The 15,988-nt window shown below is 36.9% G+C and overlaps 2 protein-coding genes and 1 pseudogene across 5 annotated transcripts; all 3 read right to left on the reverse strand.

Moving 5' to 3' along the window:
* Window positions 1-90: 90 nt before the first annotated feature.
* LOC121793086 lies at window positions 91-3,337 on the reverse strand (annotated as a pseudogene).
* Window positions 3,338-3,536: 199 nt separating this feature from the next.
* LOC121781031 (DExH-box ATP-dependent RNA helicase DExH8-like) lies at window positions 3,537-11,647 on the reverse strand. Of its 4 annotated transcripts, XM_042178726.1 has the most exons (16): window positions 11,394-11,531; window positions 10,477-10,598; window positions 9,825-10,002; window positions 8,648-8,821; window positions 8,385-8,532; window positions 7,804-8,118; window positions 7,502-7,648; window positions 7,247-7,427; window positions 6,601-6,881; window positions 6,383-6,502; window positions 6,148-6,283; window positions 5,812-6,080; window positions 5,538-5,732; window positions 4,271-4,798; window positions 3,981-4,204; window positions 3,537-3,732 (listed from the first exon to the last, which is right to left on the reverse strand). In XM_042178726.1, exons 3-16 carry the CDS (start codon window positions 9,902-9,904, stop codon window positions 3,708-3,710), a joined length of 2,823 nt encoding a protein of 940 aa, XP_042034660.1. In that variant the 5' UTR covers window positions 9,905-10,002; window positions 10,477-10,598; window positions 11,394-11,531; the 3' UTR covers window positions 3,537-3,707. The 4 variants fall into 4 exon arrangements, with proteins under 4 accessions (XP_042034660.1, XP_042034654.1, XP_042034646.1 ...); XM_042178720.1 differs by lacking the exon at window positions 10,477-10,598 and having other exon boundaries at window positions 4,007-4,204; window positions 11,394-11,647; XM_042178712.1 differs by lacking the exon at window positions 10,477-10,598 and having other exon boundaries at window positions 11,394-11,647.
* A 2,496-nt stretch (window positions 11,648-14,143) lies between these two features.
* Window positions 14,144-15,875, reverse strand: LOC121766359. The gene is made up of 3 exons (XM_042162635.1): window positions 15,459-15,875; window positions 14,547-14,668; window positions 14,144-14,459 (listed from the first exon to the last, which is right to left on the reverse strand). The coding sequence occupies exons 1-3, from the start codon at window positions 15,784-15,786 to the stop codon at window positions 14,337-14,339; spliced, it is 573 nt and encodes a 190-aa protein (XP_042018569.1). The 5' UTR covers window positions 15,787-15,875; the 3' UTR covers window positions 14,144-14,336.
* Between the last annotated feature and the right edge of the window lie 113 nt (window positions 15,876-15,988).

The following is a 15,988-nucleotide window of genomic DNA, read 5'->3' on the forward strand; positions in this document are numbered from 1 at the left end:
ATTGAGCAAAGAAAATTTTGAGTATTGTTGTAGGCTGGTAAACTTACTCAAGGCAGACTTTTGATATTGTGATGACCAAGGTGGAGATTGTTAGGAGTTGTGGTCATGCACAGCAGCCGAGTGTGCATAGAGCTTAAGGTAAAGCTGCAACATACATGATCAAGAAAGGAGGGTGAAGAAGTGAGCTGTCAACTAGCCGTTAGGATTAGTTGTCATTGTTGTTGTAACCGACTTTGTGTAGATCTCGTACACTTAGTTGCTAGAGTTTAAATAGTAGATATGAGCTCATTTGTGAAGAGTTGAATTAGAGTGATATAACCGTGTAGTTTCATTCATTGAGTAATAAGAGTTCATTCATTTTCTTCCTCAAACCTCTCCTATCTCAAACCCTCATACACACACTGCAAGAGTATTAATCGAGTTCTTGATCTAGTTTCAACATATTAAGAGACGTGCAGTTCCCAATTTATATGCTATATCTCAAACCCTCATACACACACTGCAAGAGTATTAATCGAGTTCTTGATCTAGTTTCAACATATTAAGAGACGTGCAGTTCCCAATTTATATGCTAATAGTGAATCGGATTACATTATTTTTATGTAAAAAGTAAACGCGTGTAAAATGACAAATACTAGTATACTACTAGGATTTTCATAGAGTTTGGGAATGCCATAATAAGTGGGGAAGAGATTTTGTATGATATAATCGGTCATGTGAAATAGTTTTGGTAGTTTAGCTATTTCACGAAATTACTGTTGTACAAGTAGGAAAGATTTTGGTTGGTAGAGCCTTAAATTGTGTATTTACACATAGAATGTTCCTTATCTTGAAAATCAAGTGGCCTATCGATGTCATTAATTCAGATGTTACTCTTTCCATCTTAGAATTAAGCACTATTGAAATGACAAAAGGAACATGGTGATGGGGACTCTATGGAGTATTGTCGTTAAACGTTATTCGAAGTTGAAGCACTAATTATCGTTGATGAAGTATTGTTCCAATCATTATATTATATTATTATTAAGAGTAAATGTCAAAACTGATTTTGAACATATGTCCATTTTATGATTTTGGTCTTAAACATTATCTTTTGAATTTTTGCATCCCAAACATTTCAACTCGGATCACAATCGGTCCAAAGTTAACTTTTTCGTCAAATTTTAACGGTCGACATTTTTAATCCCGATTTTGACCAAATTAAGCTGTTAAATATGATTATTTGACTCAACTTTATTTTACCCAATTAATACCCGCAAGTGTACGGGGTTATCGTAGCAAATAGCAAGCAAGAGTATATCGTATCCCACAGAGACAATTAAGTGTAAACCTAAGTACCACGAACAAATTTCAACTACTATCCAGACAATCAGGAAATTTGGTTTTGAAACTAACAACTACTAAAAGCATGTAAATTCAGAGAATAAAATAGAACAATTAACAAGAAAGCGATAAAGCAAGGTGTGTAAGGTGATGAAGGAATATGCAGAATTCAAGAATCTGATGCACAACTCATAGCCTAACCCAATTAACACCGTTTTACCATTTAAAGTCTCCAGAATTGTTGAATCAATCACAATTGTAGATTAAACCCCCTTCCGAGGTGAGAAATCTGTAGATTAGGTGTAATAAGCGAAGTCCCCTTCTAAATCTTAGACCTAACTCCCAAAAGTTTGATTAGACTAAAGATCTCACTCATAATCTCAACTCTCCCGAGTTTTATTGAATTAAGGTGTGAATTATTCCTCTTTCAATATTAAATATTTCATCTCCCGATTACTCTAAGAAATCCTACACTCCCAATTGGTGATCAAGCAATTGATAGGAAAAAACACGAGAATAATTCAAATAATTACAAGAGCAAGATAAAAACGAAATTAATTGGATTAAAACTATGAATCAATGCATCTTCACCAAGAATTCTACATAAAGTGTTTAGTTACTCATGTTCAAAGTAGAAAACAGATAAAAACTAAGGCAAACAACGGAATTCATGATACGGATTACAAATGGAGGAGGAATTGAAGCTTGAATCTTCAATCTTCTTCCAAGAGTGCTTCCTAGAGAGAGAGTGTGTATTGCGGCTGGTTGAGAATACCCCTTCGTTGCCCTAGCTTTTCTCTTTTTATTTCCCTTCAGAAAAATCACGTCTGGGCTAAAAATCGTCAGTCAGACGGACCCGGTCGGGTGGAATTATTGCACATAAAATCCACCCGGTCGGGCAGAAGTCTCTGGACTCTTTATGAACAAAATTGGCCACCCGGCCGGGTGGAATTATTGCACATAAAATTCACCTGGCCTGGTAGCTCCCGGCAGTCCGCGCGGCTTTCATAGATCGGCCATATCTCTCTCATCCGAACTCCGATTGGGGCGTGTGAGGTACCCACGCGAAGATCTTTCGATGATGAAGACAATGGTACTCTCAAAATAGGATTTGGACCCCATATTGATAGGCAGATTAACGTTTGAAGCAGACCCCAGTCACGGCTTGGCTCATTTTGACCATTTTTTACCTATTTTAACTTCAAACACTGGATAAACTCATCAAAGCACCTTTATAGTGAAATATGGACGTAAACTCAAGTAATATGCATTTAAACACCAATTATCATCACGTTTAACGCCCAATAAAACAGTTAAAATACGAGTTTATCATTATTATATCATTAATTATTTTAATAAACAAATAATATTATTTAATAACTCCACCTTCTTCAAGCACGTGAGATTCTCGGTAATTTTTCCAGAGAATCCGTTGTGGCTCAAATCGAGCTTCACCAACGCAGCCGCGGATCCGATTGATTCCGGCATCGCTCTTTGGAAGGCATTCTCACTCAGATCTAGAATCTTCAGCTTCTTCATGTTCCGAAAAGCATCCATCGGGATCTCGTCGGAGAATTTGTTTCTCGAGAGCGTGAGCTGCTCGAGATCGGCGAACTCGCTGATCTAGTCGGAGATGCCGCCGGAGACGGCACTTCCGGTGAGAATGAGCCGCCGCAGTCGTCTTAGGTTTCCAATTTTGTCGTCGAGGGAGCCGATTAGGGCGGGATTCTCGATGAAGATCAACTCTTCTATCGAGGAATTGCGAGGTAAGGGTGGAGTTAGGGTTGCGGGGGGGGGAGGGGTTGGGGTGTAGTCGGAGACATATCCGAAGCTGAGCTCGATGACGTGCGAGGTGGCAGGGGTGGAGAAGAAGTTGCAGGCGACGCCGTGGGGGGCGGAGGAGCAAAGGTCGTCGGGGAAGAGGCGGCGCCCGACTGACGGAGTCGAGGATGTGGTAGAGCACGTCTTGCTCCACCGAGTTGAGCGGCGGCTGGGCGAGGACGGAGGCGGCGAGAATGGAGAAGGCGAGGAGGACGGTGTAAATAATATTATTTATTTATTAAAATAATTAATGATATAATTAGAGAGTTATTAATCATATTTAACAGCTTAATTTGGTCAAAATCGAGATTAAAAACGTTGACCGTTAAAATTTGACATAAAAATTAGCTTTGGACCGATTGTAATCCGAGTTGAAATGTTTGTGATGCAAAAATTCAAAAGATAATGTCTAAGACGAAAATCATAAAATGAGCATATATTCAGGACCAGTCTTGACCTTTACTCTATTATTAATACTTGTACAACAAACTCAAAATGATGAGGATGAGCTCAGAGTTGATTCTGCCAAACGACTTGATATCAGATGCCGGAAATAGTCGTCGTCACAGTCCTTGATTCACCCGTAGCCTAAAAAAAATATACCAGCCACTCTTTTGGTACCATGATATTACGACTGTACAGGAATAGGAAATCAAATAAAGCCATTCACAAAAATACAACATAAAAGTTGTGGCTGTAATATGGTTATAGTGTCAATCTGCCTGCGTGGAATTAGATATCAAAACCCAGCAATTTCTCTTCTCCAGCAGAAACCAGGACAAGTTAAACATGCCAGTAATGCGTATATACTAAATGTTAAAAATGTTACTACTTACAGTTCATCAGCTACGGCACCATGTACCTGCTGGCTGAGTAAACCTTTAAAGTCACCAAACTGTATGTCCGAGGGTGGGTACAGTTCAAAAACGTAAGAGATGGGCTTTGCTACCAACATGGACTTTTTCGTGGTCACCTCATCAAACAACTCCCCGAAGCTTGATTCATCAAACCCAACAGATGCTTTAAGAAAGAAAAAGCTTTCCCTAGCCAGTTTTTCCACCTGATACAACATTGAAACACTCAATACATACACATCATATAAAACCCAAATGCTCATTTCAATTACCTCTAAGTTTGAAAATCTCATATTGTTCATGGTCAGGATAACACGCACTTCCTCCAGGTCATCTGCCATAATCCGGATGGCTAGATAACTGAAAAAAGTTTGTACCAGTTTCTTCAGGTTTCCTTCCCCATATTCAGGACCAAATCTAGGAAACCAGAGCACACATTTGACTTTACTCCACGGAATCAGATTGTTTGCTTCTGTAGATATGATCGTTTCGCACGGGTGGCCAAGTCCCCACAGAACCTTTATGCTTTCCATCGATGGATCGATAGAGAAGGGATCGGTCTCAGAAGTAGTGGATATTATATAGGAAGGATTGTATAGTTGAACAAGGTATGAAGAAAAATGAAGTTTAATGTCATCTAATAATAGCACACATTCATCTGAAGATGAAGGGAAGAATTGCAGAAGGAACTCTTTACTGACATCTTCATCTTCTGGGAGACACAAACTTAATTGACTAGCAGAAATAGCTATGGAATCAGTATCGTGAGAATAGAAACATGAATCCCCAGAACGGCACCCCTGCATAGACGTCCAACTGATCAAATGCAATAACAGAGGAACAATAGAGTTCCGAAGTAGGAAATCTTAAGGAAAAGCAAACTATTAAGTGAAACAAGATTTATTTTCGACTTAGAATACCATGAAAATCTGAAATAGTTCACTACTGTGTAGACTAAATGGTTGCTTCTCTTAGGTTTGGTGTTTATCTTATAGTACATCATAGTATTACATATACACACACATTTCAATGTACCAATCTCACTAGATGGATACATCAAAAGGACGAGATGTCGTCACTTAGCCCAAGTTCACCTGCTAGACATCTTACAGAAAGTCAGGCGCATGGAGGGAAAGAGGATTACTAATTAGTTCAGATTCATGGTCCACAAATGGTTTGAGATGAAGTTTCTTGAGGATGTTGTTAACAGCTGCAGACATCATTCACCAGCTCCAACAGCTTTTATAGCAAGTCATCATCTTTTATGTGAAAGTAAAAAGGAAAAAGGAAGGAAGCTGGATAAGGTTCCCATTACCAAAAAGAGATCTTAGAATGATAGAAGAGAATAGCAAAATACCTTGCTCTTTCTAAACCTAAGATCATTAAATGCTTTGCATCAGACCACTTGTCAGAAAGTTACATTCACAGTAGTTAGTAGATATTGGTGCCAATCATATGTGGATACTTCATTGATTCATTATAGACTAAAGACAACAAATTTAAGGTAAATGCATTTCCAGCAAAAACTGGAGCATATACCTGCAATGAGAAAAAGAATTTGCATATGGGCCTTTTTGCTTGAAGTGAATGAGAAAACGGGCATTGATTACCCCTGTTGCACAAGCCATTGACAAAATATCTACACAGTGCTGCACCCCCAGCAGAATATTGTCCATTATTGTAGGTCAACGTATTCTGTTCTCTTGATACATCTTCAGTAAGTTTGATTCTCATCTATATTTTGCATGGAAATTTAAGAAGGGGTCATCTTTATGTCGCAAAAAGCTACATGTGGAAAACCAAATTGTATTACCTCTTTGACTATAGATTCAAACTTTCTCGCCACCTCCTCTGCATGAAAGTCATAAGGTCCAACAAAGGGAACAGCACCACATTTCATTGTTACATTATCATGCTCAAGCTCTTCATCCTTCACTACCAAAGCATTGGCTTCCTTGCTCTCAACAAATTTGAGATTACAGGAATGACGAAAGTCGTAGGGGTCAAAATGAATTGGTATACTGTTAGACATCGCCATAAACTTGGGTCGAAAACGGTGTACCAAATTCAGGATATCGTGATCTGCAAACAACATTTTCGGGATAAAGCAAATGAAAACCAGGTGTTTTGGAGCTATGAAGAATCTTACATGTCTCATTAACAAGATTGAGAGCAGGTAGGACAAGGTTGTGAAATGAACACCATTCTTCTTCACTCTGATGTTCCACATCTACTGCTTCATCTGACTTAATGATGCTCATGAGGTATTTAACCCGGAACTTGTCCTATACGAAAGACATTGAACTAACATGGTTAAAATGAAATAATTTGAAAATATTAATATGATCCAAATCCAACAAAGCACATAAATGAGCAATAATTACCTTCAACATACGTTGCCAAAACTGAAATGCACAGAAGTTGCCCATGTATGACACCTCCTTCCTACCAAGCCTAGTAATCTTACTATTTCCACTATAATAATTATTGGCATATTCCGCAAACTAAAGAAATAAAGCATCACAATCAGTGGATACGAGATAGCTAGGAGGTCAGAAACCAAAAGCTAAGCTCTAACCAGCAACCACTAAGCAGCTGATACCTGATTGTCCAGACCAAAAGGACGCAGAATGGGCAGAGGCTGTTGATCCAGCAATATACCAAATAGAATCCCTTCACGTACTGCTCCAATATCAGCAAATTTAAGAACAAGGACAGAAGCATCAAATGACAAAGCAAAGCTGGCTAGCAGGCGTCCATAATAGGTAGGCTCATAACGTCCCCTAGAAGATGACTTCTCCAATGCACCCATGTGAACCAGCAATTCTAGTGCATCCTCAACAATAAAAGGCTCTGGAGGATCCATGGCCTTCTGTAACAAGACTAAACCAAAATAAAACAATACATATTTCTGTCATCTTTGGCGAGCATGACTGGGATATAAGATAAATGCATTCTTCCTATTCAATCAATGTGAGACATTGAATTGACAATGGACACATTTCATAACTGTAAATAACTTTAAGGTAATATAAGATGGTAAAACACATGCGGAATATAAGTGTGGCACAACATAGTGAAAGAGATGATCCATTATTAGCAAATTTTATCATTTATCACTCAAAACCTATATCTGCAAGTTGCCTCGCACTTTGACTCAGTTCATGACATTGGAAGTCAATAAAAAAGGTTGCAAAGCAATTATCATCTTCTCAGAGATAAAGAATTTCAATCTAAAAGGTAATCACCTTTAGGTTCGTTAATAGCTTTAGATTCAGCACAGCATAAGAGAAGTACTTGCATCCGTAATGATAAGTTCAGAATTGCTGGAGATTCATAGTCATCCAGTTGGCCATAGAAGGAACCAGTCACGATCCGATACACAATGCCATCACAAGTCCGACCAGTTCTCCCTCTGCGTTGTTCAGCCTATGGCATGCAAAAATAAGTGTCAACAATACCACCAAGCAAACATGAGATGAACCATACATAGGTCACTATACCTGAGATTTTGAAACCCAAACAAGCTCTGCTGAATCAGTCTTCCTACTGTCGTCCCAGAATACTTGCAAAGAACGACAGGAGTCTATGACATATCCTACTTTGGGAATTGTGACTGAAGACTCTGCAATGTTTGTGGCTAGGATTACCTGCATCAACAATGATGTTTCAGCTAACATTAGAACAGTTAAATTTATAAATTTCTGAGATAATATTGCAGAGACATCTTGGTTTTAAACAATGTGTATTTGTTTATCATGATCCACAAACATTACCTTGCGATGGGACATAGAACAGATATTACCTTGCGATGGGACTTCCAGATTCTCATCGCTTTGAGTGCTTGGTCAGTATCAATACTACGATGCAAAATGTGAACTTTAAAGGACTCGGCAAAGGGTTTCAGGAGAAACCACTGCTGCTCCAGTGCATAGTATGTTGGAAGAAAAACCAAAATACTCTTCCCTATATCTGGTTCATTTTTGTGAATGTGAAGCACCAAATCATGGATAAGCTTGTGCACTTCAGGATTTAGATCAGCTTGGGCCATTTTCGGGCTTGGTGCAGAACAGTATTTCAAAGAAAGATTCTCACATTCCATTCCAAGAAGCTCACTTATCTATCAACACAGAGAGACTTTTAATAGCATAATAGCTGCTTCTGATCACAAAATCAGCATAACATTGAAATATAGAAAGTAATATATAGAAAAGATTTTGTCCACTGTTTGGGGAGTAAAACAGACAAAAAACAGAAAATAACAATATTTGGCAAGGAGGGGAAGGATGAAAATCTATTATAATAATGAACCTATGATGCCGGGAAATTTCAACTGAAAATGACCAGCATGTTGACAGAAAACCCAATAAACTCTGGTAGTGATACCTGTTCAAGGTACAATACTTCTCTTTGGAATATGGTGGTCATCTCAGTGCTTGGGATTGCCAAAACTTCTAATCTTTCATCCCTACCAAGATCCCCAAAGTATCTGCGATATCTTGAAATGTCTGCAGTGGCAGACATCAAAACTATCCTACAAACGACATGAAGGAATCAATCGTATCATGGTTCACTATCATGTTGGCTTTTGTATAGAACTGTATATATTAGGATAACAATGAGTGATAGTTAAATGAAGAAAGTGCTACCTTAAGTCTTTGTTTCTAAGTAAAAACTGCTTTATGCTAACAAGAACAAGATCAGACTCCACTGATCTTTCATGCACTTCGTCAAGAACAATAACTTTGTATCTAAGGGCTTTGAATCCCTTCTCTCGCATCTCGTCCAACAAAACCCCAGCTGTTTTAAAAACAATTTTGGAGCTGAAAGAGAAAATATATCTAGTCAGAAAACAATAACAGCGGCAGAATAAAGCAGCATAACAGTGATTAATAATCACAGAGTACAGACAAATAAGAAACGACACAAGGACTTTAAGTTCAATAATAGTAAGCAGAAAGAACAGGGAAAGACCCTGATTGATGATAAATGATTAGACCGACATTCAGAACCAAGAAGATGAGGATCAGCTGTTGCAACAATATCCTACATCCTAAGGCAGGCACAAAGAGGAAAGAGACATTTAAACATGAGGTGTTCAGCACCCTGGTTTAGTGTTTCATTGGTTTAAGTATCATAAGGCACACTAAGCCTTGATATCAACCATACAAGGGTGACATGCAGAGCAGGAAAAGCCAAAAATCAGATCGAACTAGAACCACCATTATGAGATATTTGCAGCACCACATATGAGATAATGCGGACAGTTGAAGTTAAAAACCAAAAAAATGTTGTATTATTTCTATTTTAATTTGTTCACGAGTGTAATTGCTATTCAAAGTTAATTTATAGCTCGAGAACAATGCAAATTAATATTCATTAATCAACTCTCAGCCAAATTTCGCAGTATACTTTTCAGAATCATTCTCTCAATGACTTGTGAATTCCACCTAAGCCGCCTCATGATATGACACGTAATATGAGACCCAATTAAGAAGGAAATGCCATTAAACGATCAAACTAAATCATATAATCTAATATTCATTTCCACTTATTAAAGCTTACTAATCTAATGCATATACGTGGAAATTAAAGAAAATCGTGTAATAAATAAATTTGAAGTTCTAGCATCATGAACTTAAACAGATCATGAAGATCACCAAGTATCCAAGCATGGTGCTTTGGGCATTGCATATGCAGAAACACTTTCCTTGTCATCGAGGGAAGTTGACTCCCAAGAGGCCCGAAATTAATGAAATGTGATTACATAATAGCCTTTGGAGGACTAACAAATTATCACTGCAGAAACATTAACAACAAAAGTACCTAGCTGAGAAGACCCGTGAGTGACCAATGTGGTACCCGACCTCTCCACCTATTTCACAATTGCGGGCCTTTGCTACCATCCTAGCAACAGCTACAACAGCAAATCTCCTCGGTTGTGTGCAAAGTATGGGCTCTATATTTTCGTCTAGTAGGAATTGTGGGATCTGGGAGCTCTTTCCTTGAAATTGAAGAAAAAAAAAACATCATAATATAAGCAGTTGATTTTAAGTAGACAACAAGAGGAACAAATATCCATGTGTAAGACCATTCTGGAAAGTTGAATATAATGCAAGTAGAACAAAACAAGAATGAAGAAAAATTCTATTTCTAAGAAAACCACACGGCTCATAAAAGTCTACTGATGTAACAATCTATACATATATACATACAAAAAATTGCCAAAACACATTTACTAATCTTGCTCATGTAATCAAATTAATACTACTATTATAGAATAATTGATTTGAAGTTTCCACATGATCCGAAAAGTGGTACTCCCTCCATCCACAAAGAGTGTGGTCTTATGAAATTTTCGTCTATACACCAAGAGTGTGGTACTTCTATTTTAAGACATAATAACTCCTTGTATCAGTATTTACAAAATAAACCCTGCACGTTCTTCAATTTTTCGTGGGCTCAACAAACCACTAACCAATACTTATCCAACATTCAATACTGCTTGAGACTCATCTCCACTTCAAATGCATCTCCCAATATTTAAAAAACTTGTGCCATCCACACCGCACTATACTACAGTTCATCCAGGTGAAGGGCCTGACCAAGTCAAATCAATGGTACAATAACATTATTCAAGCAATGAAATGTTGACATTATGTTTTATGCAGTTTTACACAACAACATTTCCATAGCAGTAAACCTGCTGTCTAAGGCAAGGGCGGACTCATGTGGAGAGAGGGTAGGGCTTTAGCCCCTAATGAATTTATATTTTTAATTTTTTCTTTTATAAAGTTTTATAATTTTTTCATAATTTATACATATAATTATACTAAAGCCCTTGTTAGTAATTTAAATCACATAGAAAATTGTTTTCAAATAATATTTTAAAATATAGCCCTTATTAATGCTCATTTCTGCGTCCGCCCCTAGTCTAAGGTATGAGAATTTAGAGAACAGCAGTGACTTGCCAACTCCAAGTAAAGGACGATTTTAAAACAAGTATTGCAGAACTGAACGGAAGGAGTAGGAATTATCAAACCCAAAATTGGCAGAGCTAATCGGGAAATGAATGCAAATAAAATCGGTTTAAAACAAATGACAGATATAGAACAGTTTAAAATGCATAATATTAAATGAAACCAAATGCGGTTGAAGCGAGAAATCAATTGCCGTAACTAGTTTTGCTGATCATGAATACAAACCATGAACCGGTTTCAAATGAAATAATCGCGCAATAAACAGCGAAAGCAAAAACCAGCAGTTGGAAACAGTAGGAGACTCAAAATCGGAAGTATTGCAGTTCGGAAAAATCATATTGGAAAAGTATCTACAAGTTACAAATGCAACAACCACGTAATAAAGAAAACAAGTAAAAACAGGTAAATCAATTACCACAGCCGGTTTCGCCGACGATAAAAGTTACGCGATTCTCCAAAATCTTCTCAACAATCTTATTTCGCATCTTCGCAACCGGAAGTTCAGAGAAACTCGACTGGCGCGAGGACGGCGTCGGAGGTGACGCCATTTTTTCGACAAAATTGAGCAATCAAGCTTGCAACAAGCAAAAACCCTTGCCTAGTGGAGTTGTGGGGAGGCTTTTCTGCTGTCTGAGTAAACGGCGAGTCTATTCTCGTGCACCACCATCACTCAACGTCTCAACCCAACCTTAATTAATTTTTTAATAAAATATTCATATCTCGATATGTCAATAGATAACAAAATAACAGCACCAGAAAATGTCAACACAATGTCAACACAAAATCAACCATTGACACTATATTGACATTTTTTGTTGCTATTATTTTATCATCGGTTGACATTTTCTAATGGTCCAAATCATAATTTGGAGTTTATACAATATTTAGAGTTTGCATTTGACTACATTCCCTAATCAACATATACAACTCCCAAGTTATTAAACTTTTACTTTCGTGTATGCGATGTCTGAGACCAAATCAGGTTCGAGTCCTTCGTGGCACGGCTTTTAAATTTATGTTCATTTAACCATAAAAAAATTTACTTCCATCAATTAACCCAACACAACCCCATTAAATATTTTCTTTTTCATATATTTTTAATCAATATAAATTTTGGAGTATAATTTATTCAAATAAATTTAAAAACTTATATAAAAAAAATAAATTATTTTATAATAAAAATTATTACACGTTGATATACTGGAAGTACAACTAAATAAAATATATAAATAAAAAAATTATATATTTATTATTCTAATATAAATATAAATTCAAATTTATTAATATACTACATGACATTCAAGTAATAAAAAAAAAATCAATAACTAAACATACAAAAACAAAATAAAAGAATATAAAAAAAATATTTCAATATTGCACCAATAGAAAATAGTCATGTGTACTGCCCCCCACTTTTGCTCGGGGGCGGCAAGGTGACACGGGAAGTAGAGGGAGGTTTTGAGTTTATTTAGTTTAGAAATATTTTTATTTACTTCTTTTTTGTCATATATGAGTGATCCTTCCTCCATAGTCACCGATGGAGGTGGTCTCATTGTATAGATTCCGAGGCGATCCTCGACACGTGTATGTCGTAAATAGGCGTGTTGCCAAAGAACCCTATTCCATTTTATACTACGACTAACTATATCTATATCGTGTATAAGATAATTTTTCAAAAATTTAAAGAATGTTATTTTAGTGAAAATACTATTTATTAATTAAAAATTTATTAATTATTAGTATGATTTTAAAGTAAAAAAAATACTATAACTTATTTGTTATAAATTTAATTGATATTACTATATTGGACTCAAAAAGTAGCTCATACCCAAAAATCTAAATAGATATCAACTTTTATAAACTTAATTTGTACACAAATGATTTTGCATAAATAGAAACACAAAATCCAATTCGATTGACTTCCACCAGGTGAAGAAGCTCGATGAATCAAGGAAAATTCGTTCTTGCCATTCACAACCAAACACCCCTCCCCCCAAGTGTCAGCCTCATGTTGGGCCGTGAAGCCCACTCGCTCCATTGTAAGTGGGCTTCTATTTCGACAGTTTTAAATATTTAAAAGAGTTAAAAATTTATTTATTTAATCTAAATTTATTCCAAAATTCAAATGAGATTTGTTACCCAACAAATATATTTACCCTTTTTTATTTTTCATTTTTCTTATCCTCCAAAACTCCCCAACCACATATTCCATCCGTCCCTTTGTAGTAGAGGCGTTTCATTTTTAGCACTCATTTTGGAAAAATTATAATAAATAGTTAAAGTGCAGAGAAAGTAAAGTAAAAAGAGAATAATATAGTTAAGAGTCTTCTCTATATTAATATTTCTCTTATTTTACATTTTCTCTATTTTAATTATTTATTATCATTTTTCTAAAACGGGTGCTGAAAATGAAACGCCTCTACTACTGAGGGACGGAGGGAGTATGATATATATAAGATCACACTAAAAACTATTTTTCACTCGTCATAAATACTTTTTTTTTAAAAGATCTCAATTAAAGTACGGCCACAGGGGCGGATCTACAAGGTGGGTATAAGGGGCATTTGCCCCTCCTCAATATATTTCATGTAGTGTTATTTCATGGAGTAATTTTTAAAATTTTTTAATTTCCTTTATAAATGCCCCACCTCAAACTTTTAAAATTTCTTCATAGATATATTTTTGCCCCGTCGAATTGAAATCCTGGCTCCGCCCCTGCTCAGAGGCCTTGATGACAATTCATCCAATGACGAATTATATGATTTGAGTGCCTATGTGGAGCTTCATAATAAAGAATATTACAACCACCCTGCCTCCCCTCCTCATGCACCAAGAACCTGTCGCCACTATTTCGCGAGTACATATGGCGGCGGAGTCGTCTCGCGATTCCAGCGCGACGGCTAACTCTAAGAGGATCTAGTCGAATACATTTGGTTGAAATATGGTGACCATAATTGGTGATTCGATTTTAGATTATGTATTTATCACTTACAATAACTTATTACTTCCATAAAAAAAAAATATACTCCTAAATATACTATTTTGAGTCGTCCACCAAAATTAGACCAATTCAAAATATGTAAAATTTTAAACCAATACATTTGATACACATCCATATTTGGTTGTTTTTGTGATCTTGTCAAAAAATAAACAAATGCACGTATATAAAAAAATGTACTCAAGAAAAGCGTTTCTATTGAAAATCTTCAGTAGTTGGATTATTCGTTCAAACTAGAGCATTTCCTGAAGTAAAATAACACATGAGAAAACTTTTGAACACCTCGGACAACAAACACGAACTATGAGAGAGAGAGAGAGAGAGCAGGTTTGAAGCCAGCAACGAGCTATCTTGTTTGGATCACGTTGATGTGCCGACTAGCAATGGGTTTTTATCTTTGTACATGTGATACCTTTTGCATAGCTTCTCGATGGTTGCTACCGAGTGTTGCATCTTGTTTAGTTTAATATCCATGAACATGCTCTGCAGAACAAGAAATGCATCAGAAAAATTAATCATAGTACAGAAATCAATTAACATGCTCACTTGTTCTCTCTCTCTCTCTCTCACCTGATAGTCATTGCCATACTTCTCTACCAGGCGACTGACATGTAGCCGTTGTATGGCCGTAAGCGGTTGGAGGGAATTGTGATTTCCATCAGACCGCTTCTTTCCCAATGCCGACTTTAAATCTGGATTGTTCCAAATGAATCAACAACACGTTTCAGAAGCATGCAAACTGAGTTTTATTGATCAATACTTCAAGAATACAGTTTGTCATTATATAACAGAACCTTAGAGCAATCTAATGAAAACACATATATGGATGTCCAAAAATATGCATTACTCGAGAGACAAAAAAACCCAGCCCCAGAACAGCAAGATACGAGGAGTAGATATTACTTACCTTTTCACATGTATAGAGCATCAGATGATTGAATATTTTTATGATTTTATCCCTATTACTAGAATCTCTACAATCCCACATTTTCAATTGGATATGAATCAAACAAAATAAGCTCAAATCATAGTACGAGTTATCAAGGGTCATGGGATATCTCAAAACTAAAAGTAAACATCCTTTGAAAGTTGATAGATAGTAACTGAACGCTAACAATGCAACTACACAAACGAAACTATCAATTTCCACAATGACCAGGAAAGATCGAGCAATTGACCAAGTTGGTCTCCTAATTAGGGGAGTGTCTTGATGATTAGTCTTGCCACCATTGTACATTGCAGCCCCAAAAAGAGGCAATCAGATTTGGTACTAAGTAGTTACTTGCTCTGAACATCATATTGATAGCCAGACGCATTTTGTGTGCCTTTTTACCCAAACTAAAACCTGCTGCTACATCGAAGACCTAAACTTGATATGTTCACAAAGTAGCACAATCTTCAATTACACCTAATTCAACAATCAAACACCAAATAGGAGTATATAAATAAATGAATAAAAGATGTAGAAGCAAAGCGGCTGACCATCTTCTTCGAGCTCGCTGCCGCTATCAATCGGGTCGAACTCTGAGACGACCAGGTCGCCCTCGGGAGGCATCTGGAGAGCATCACTCTCGACTATGTGAGCCGTCCGCGAGCGCACGCCGAGGTAATTGGGATTCGAAACGACGCCGAATGTCTTGTAATTCTCGATGACGCTGCCCTTCTCATCCCATATGGAGAGAGGGTCGAGCAGAGATTTCAATTTCGGGTGGAGATTGAACGCCGGCTTGAATATGTGAGGGTTTTTCCTAGGCAGTCCCACTTGCACTTTCGTCCTTGATCGCTTGTACTTCCGCCGTGAACCACCCATTGCTGTGATTTTACCTCGAGAATTAGGGTTTTTGCAAAGGGTAGGGTTTAACACTCAAGATCGCCCATTTGTTTGTGCTTTCATATTCCTATATGGGCCTTTCTAAATATTAGGACCTTATTATGGTACCCATTTTAATAAATTTTAGTCAAGTATAAGAAAGAAAGAGAGAAAAAAATGAGTAATGTAGTGTTGATTAAGT

Source organism: Salvia splendens, chromosome 2 (assembly GCF_004379255.2).
Source record: "Salvia splendens isolate huo1 chromosome 2, SspV2, whole genome shotgun sequence".
Lineage (NCBI taxonomy): Eukaryota > Viridiplantae > Streptophyta > Magnoliopsida > Lamiales > Lamiaceae > Salvia > Salvia splendens.